The sequence below is a fragment of the Pteropus alecto genome, unplaced genomic scaffold, assembly GCF_000325575.1.
Source record: "Pteropus alecto unplaced genomic scaffold, ASM32557v1 scaffold7, whole genome shotgun sequence".
NCBI classification, from domain to species: Eukaryota; Metazoa; Chordata; class Mammalia; order Chiroptera; family Pteropodidae; genus Pteropus; species Pteropus alecto.
This window is the reverse complement of record NW_006494614.1, coordinates 59,248,523-59,255,031: the sequence shown is the minus strand read 5'-3', so window position 1 is coordinate 59,255,031 and position 6,509 is coordinate 59,248,523. Positions and strand designations below refer to the sequence as shown.

The window sequence follows — 6,509 nt, the reverse complement described above, 5'->3', positions numbered from 1 at the left end:
TTCACCCTGACTGCTGATAACAACTGAACATCTTTGCTTTCACTTGGCCATAGTAAGAGTCAGGCCAACCATTTCCAAAAGAATAAGCAGCAGAAAAATGGGGAATTCATGGTTTGCAAACATATTTAATTCTCTTCCCTCATTTAGCCAGATCAGTCTTCAGATTTTCCATTTGCATTATTTGCTCTTATCTGGGTGTCCTCCCAAGCTGTCTACTGCTTTTTGTAGCATATCAGTCTCTCTGTTCTTCAGGTGTGTAAGTTGTAAGGAGAATAGAGGCCTGAACAAGTTCTTTGGATCTCGGAATTAACAATGATAGCACTGCCATAATGAGTCAAGCTCATTTCGCAGAGCACTTGTGTTTCCACATCATCCTAACCCAGCAGCAAGGCAGGTAGATGCTCATCCCCATTTGCCTATCTTAGCTCCTTGGCTCCTATTCTCTGCCTTACTTTCTCCTTCCTCATGGCAGTGCCCTTGAGGATAGAGATGATGCCTGGCTTCAGCACCAGTGTAGCCACCTGCATTGGTTTGCATTCATCAGAAAGCAGGCTCTGGGTCCAGTGTCTTGAGGTGAGACCTCCAAGCACCTTCAGCCCGACCCATGGCCATGAAGTCCTGGCTTCAGCCCCTGCCATCCACGAACTCCTTTCAGAGGTTAACGTGTAGTTTCCTCTCCCAGTCTTGGTGAATTTCCCAGGTGGCAGTGTTATAAACCCAGTAGAACTGATCCCTACTCACGATCATGGGTGTGGACTGGATTTTAACATTTCTGTCTCAGGACCTGGAAGTTATCACTACAGTTGTTACACAGTTGTGTTTCGGCAGTTGTAGATGGGACGTTATTTCACGTTTCTCTTTGAATTGCTGTTTCTTAGGTATTGGCTAAGCTTCCTAGGCTAGTACTGTTGCTTATTTTTATTTTGTTTTAATCTATTTTCCTGCAGTAATCTTTGGAAACATCAGAAATTACTCTCCATCGACCTGGACAAAGTGGTATTACCCAACTTTCGATCAAATCGCCCCCAAGTGAGACCCTTGTCTCCTGGAGAAAGTGGTGCCTGGGACATTCCCGGAGGTCAGTTCTTAGGTGCCTTATTGCTGTGCTCACTCATACTGTAGTTTATTTAAAGTCGCCTCCCTCCCTCCCTTCCTCAGGCAGTCGGCCAGACCGGTCCCATCTTTGCCTTCCTGAGAGCCATGGTGGTCCTGGCTTTGCTTGTGGTACGAATCAGTAAGGCCATACGCAGGCCTAAGAGGTTAACACACCATCATCTTTCAGAAAATTCTACCATTATTTTCAAATTTGAATTTCTTTTATGATGGCCTGATATTATACTTAAAATTTTCCAAGAGTAATTTACACATTCTTACATAAGTTCTGCAAACAAACATGTATTATATACCCCAGGGCATGCCTGTCATCAGTTGGTTTTGGTCCGAGCCAGTGGTCTTAGCCACCTGGCCCCTGAACCATCAGCCTGGAGGTCTCCACCAATTCTCCACCCTACCCCTCCTAGGTGGGATGTCACTGGGCTGGGATTCTCAGTTAAATTCAGGTGCTCCAGTTCTGTCCCTTCGCACTGAGTGACATTAGATATACTCTCTACAGATAATGGCCTTTGGTCTGGCTGGCCTGTCTATGACAGGTTCTTTCCTGCCTGAGATGACTGCTGCCACATCATTCCCATAGTGTGGGCAGCTCTTGCTCTGGAAACCCCCGTGCTCTTTCAGTGCAGCAGCCAAGGGGGTATTCTCCTGATTCCAAAAATTGGCCAGTAACTCGGGATCAGAAAGGGGTACCCCAGCCCATGCAACCCAATCTTGGGGACTTTGTGTGATGATGCCAAGCTTCTGAGGGCCTTCCCTGAAGGTCTTGGGGTACCCTGAAAACAGTTAATCCTGGAATCTCAGCATTATTCAGTTACAGAGTCATTCTGAATATAAATCCAGGGTCCTCCAGTGGCCACTCTTAGTTTCTGACCACATGTTCCATCTGTGGAAGGCTTTCCCAGGTGGGTGAGGGCGTGACCAGCTGTCCTTACCTCCCTGCCTGGCCTGCTCCCCCTTCCTCCCACCCAGCTAGTACGACACCACCTCTCCCCCTCCTCCCCGGCATTCAGATTTGTCCATCTTCCATTGTTTTTAAACAAAAAGCAGCTCTGGGCAGTGCTGTTTTAGATTGTGACAGAAGAAAGGCCATTTCTGGTCTCTGAGGTGAGCACAGGGAAGAAGGGCAAAGACCTCTCTGCACCTCTCCACAACACACACACGCAAGGAAGCTGCTCCTCTGAGGACAAAGCTGCAGGTCATTCTCATTCATTCTCTACTAATGGCCTAGTTTACTCTAGTTAAGATTTAAAAATTATGTTTGCCCTGCAAGCCCAACTAATGAAATTAGCATATCATTTGCAATGAGCCAGCCTCTCGTGGGAGGAGCGGCTGTGGTGTTACTGATCATCCACCGCTGCCTTCTTGCAGGGATCATGCCTGGGCGCTACAACCAGGAGGTGGGCCAGACCATCCCTGTCTTCGCCTTTTTGGGAGCCATGGTGGTGCTAGCCTTCTTTGTGGTACAAATCAACAAGGCTAAAAGCAGGCCAAAGCGGAGGAAACCCAGGGTGAAGCGCCCACAGCTCATGCAGCAGGTTCACCCACCAAAGACCCCTTCTGTGTGACAACAGACTGCTGACCGTGAGAGCCAGAGCAAGCCTTTCCTGATGGCCTCGGTGAGCAGGTGGAGCTGTTGGGTTTCCAGAGGGGCCGCCTGCTTAAAGGGACTGAGTCTTCAGCTGCAGGGGTCTGAGCGTCAGTTCTGAGTGGCCTTCCCCTGTGATGCCTGGAGGTTCACGTGCATCTTTAAGTGTCTCGTGGCCAGGGGCCCACAGGAGGGGCTCCGTGGATCAGCTTCAGGCGAGACTTCATCCAGCCACTGCGTGCACCAAAGACTTGGAGAACTTCAAAAGGCTGCCCGGGGCCTCCTGATCCAAGAGGGAGGATGTGCTTTTAACAATGACACAACTCTGACCAAGCTAAGATATGCTTATTAAGGCTATTTTCTATATTTATTGTTGGGGAAAAGTCACTTTAAAGACTTGTGCTATTTGGAAGCAAAGCTATTTTTTTTGTCAATGGAATGCAGTTTTTACTATTCCATCATGAGGAATAACACAGATTCCGTGATCTCCTTTTTGATGAAAGGACAGACTGAAATTTGAAGGCAAATTGCACAGATCTGTGAAACATAGACCTTCGCTTTATTTTTATAAGTCTCAACTGCCATCATGTTTTGTAATTTGGGGTCTTGATGTCACCATTGTCGGTGAAGAAAATTTTCAATAAATACGCATTACCTGTATGAAGCTAAAAGAATGTGTCAGTGGTTCTTTTTCCACTTGTCTCATTTCTCTTTGATGACAACCTGGATTAGGTTCTATTTTGTTGAGATATAATTCACATACTATAAAAATCTCCATTTTAAAGTACACATTTCAGTGTTTTTTAGTATATTCACAAGGTTATACAACCATCACCCCCATAATTCCAGAACATTTTCATCACCCCCCGCCCAAAGGAAACCCTGTACCTGTTAGCAAGTCAGCCTCTTCCCTCCCACAAAACCTATGGCAGTCACTGATTTGCTGTCTATGGATTTGCCTATTCTGAACATTTTATCTAAAAGGAACCATAGAATATGGTCAGCATGTTTTTAAGACTCATCTATGTCGTAGCAGGTCAGTACTTAGTTCCTTTTTATGGTGGAATAACATTCAATTTTATGGATAGACCTCATTTTGTTGATCTATTTCTCCATTGATACACATTTGAATTGTTTCCACTTTTTGGCTATTGTAATAATGCTGCTCTGAGCAATTGTGTACAAGTTTTCATGTGGACATAAGTTTTCATTTCTGTTGGATAGACACCTAGGAGTAAAATCATACAGCTCTTATGTCTAATTTTTTGAGGAACTGCCAAACTCTTTTTGTTTCCAAAGTGGCTACCCCATCTTACATTTCCATCAGTCATGCGTGAGGGTTCCAGTTTCTCCACATCCTCACCAATGCTTATTACTGATCATCTTTTTGATGATAACCATATTAGTGGGTGTGAAGTGGTATCTCATTATGGTTTTGTTTTGTATTTCCCTAAAGACCAATAATGTGGAACATCTTTTTATGTGCTTCTTGGCCATTCGTGTATCTTTGGAGAAATGTCTGTTCAGAGCCTTTGCCCATTTTATATTATTGACTTGTAAGAGTTCTTTATATTTTCTAGACATAAGTCTTTTATCAGATACGTGGCTTGCAAATATTTTCCCTCATTCTGTTATCTTTTTAACTTTCCTGATAGTATCTCTTGAAGCATAAAAGGTTTTCATTTTGATGAAGTCCGTTTTATCTGCTAGGTGTCATTTCTAAGAAACCAGTGCAAGACAGCCTCTTAATTTTAACCCCTGCCTGATCTGTTTTCCCTGTCTGACTAGACCGAACATCAGCCTTCATATTACAGGTGAGGACGGATTGACTGGAAAGGAGGTGGGCAGAGACCACGTGGGATTAGGGTGCTGAGGGGGTTCTGAAAAGAAAAAGGCCTAGGCCAAGGGATGAGAGAGGAACTACTAAGGCCCAGTTCTCCTGTGACGGGTTTTCTGTGACAGGTCACGTTGGCGACCTTGTACTTTTAAATGTACTCTATCCTTGGCTGCTATTGCTTTAAGGCTTTGGAGAATTTGCCGAGGGCCCCACAAAGCTCTCTCTGTCCCAAACAGCCCTGAGCGCGTCGCCCTTTAGGCTCCTGGTAGCGTGTTGTCCTCGGAGATGGGCCGTGGACCTGAGCGCAGCTTCGATGTATCAGAATGAGGGGCTTGTTTGTTATGGAGCCTTCTGGTTCCCCTGTCACCCTCCACACTTGTGGACAACTGACCATCTACTCCTCAGCACCATGAAGATTGGGGTCAAGGCGGATCCTTGTCCCACCAGGAAATGAGGACATGGCCCTGACCTAAGACAACAGGTCACCAAGTTGGGACATGCTTGAGTGCCCAGGCCCTGTCTTAGGGATGACACATCTTGATTTTTCTGGGGAAGCCTGAAATCTGGAGTGTGTGAAATCTCCCATTTTTAATGCTGGCAGATGACTGAATTATAGAAAGGTTTGCGTGAACTAGACAAAGCTTCTCCATCTCTGTCTTGCAGTCATCCAAACACTGTAGGCGAGGTGATTGCAGAATGAAGTTCTAGACCCCGTGCTGTGAGCTGGGCATTTAGTCTCCACGCTGGCTGCAGCCTCAGGTTCGCTCGTCTCTCTGGGTCTTGGATATCTCACCCCTGAAAGATGGAGCTTAGACCTGGGGTGTCTGTGTTCCGACCTGAGGTCGGCATCTACGTGTGTCACTTGCCTTCGGGACTCACTCTTCTGCCCTGTCTCTTCTCTATGCCAAGGCTACTCACTGCCCTGCTTGCTCTCTCCAGAGATGGGTGCCCCCGTTTAGATGGGGTGGCCCTGCCAGCCCAGGGCCGAGCATACTCACGGCAGTCTCAGGGTACTCATTTTGGATTTGGGCATTTGAAGGGTCACATAGTTGGGATAGGAGAGGACAGAGATGGACAAGCACAGACACCCAGAGGCTAAGTCAAGAACCAAGAGAGTTGTTAAGGTACCAAGAGTTTTAGGAACCTGCAGCTTCATGAAAGGAACCTGCACAAGGGATAACTAACAAGGTGAAGTTCAATAGCAGCACTTAAAGACTGGTTGGTATTGAATAAAGAGCAGCTTTGTGCAGTACTGCAGGCCTGGGGCATGGACGGCGAACCTGAAAGGCAGCGGTAATATGCCCCTGCCAAAGGGGCCGCATTAATAGAGGTGTAACATAGAAAAGGAAGGCGGACCCTTTCCTGTCTGCAGCCAGAATGGTACTTCTGGCTGGGTGCCAGACTCACTGGGCTAAGTATAACACGTGCATACTTTCATCTGTGCAAAAACACTGGTGGGTCATGGAGGAAATGGCACTTAGATGATGATCTCAAGTACCTGCTAGAATCACACAACTAGTAGTGCAGACAGGATTGGAACAAAGCCTGAATACTTAACCTTTGTCACTCCTGCTGGTGTCTGCACGATTGTCCTACGTCTGTCTCACTTTAGGGACAGTGACACACTGAGGGGATGACTGGATAAAGGGGCCTTGAGACAGTCATGGGAGGAATATGGTGGACAAAGGAGCAGATAAGACTGAACTAGAGAGAGGTCTCAGATGGGAAGAGCTTCCACAGAAAGGGGAGTAAATCTCCGGGAAGACTCACCTGATGGGTCCAGTACGATGTGCTAAGGAGAGAGGCCTTGTTGATGGTTGCCATGGGATACCCCAGCCCACCTGGGAAGAATGTTCTAGAGAGCATGTCACCATCCAGGGCACAGGTGGTGAACTACAGCCCTGGCCCTAGACTCAGACTGCCTGGGGTCTAGGTCTGGCCTGGCCACTTTCTGCTCGTGGGGCTTCACTGAGC

At 46.9% G+C, this 6,509-nt stretch overlaps 1 protein-coding gene across 1 annotated transcript in view; it reads left to right on the top strand.

Moving 5' to 3' along the window:
* MBTPS1 (membrane bound transcription factor peptidase, site 1) overlaps window positions 1–3,369 on the top strand; it is a 52,322-nt gene extending 48,953 nt beyond the window's left edge. Inside the window, 2 exon segments of the mRNA XM_006926716.3 lie at window positions 948–1,078; window positions 2,482–3,369. Coding sequence (XP_006926778.1) covers window positions 948–1,078; window positions 2,482–2,678 — 328 coding nt within the window. The 3' untranslated portion in view covers window positions 2,679–3,369.
* Window positions 3,370–6,509: the final 3,140 nt, after the last annotated feature.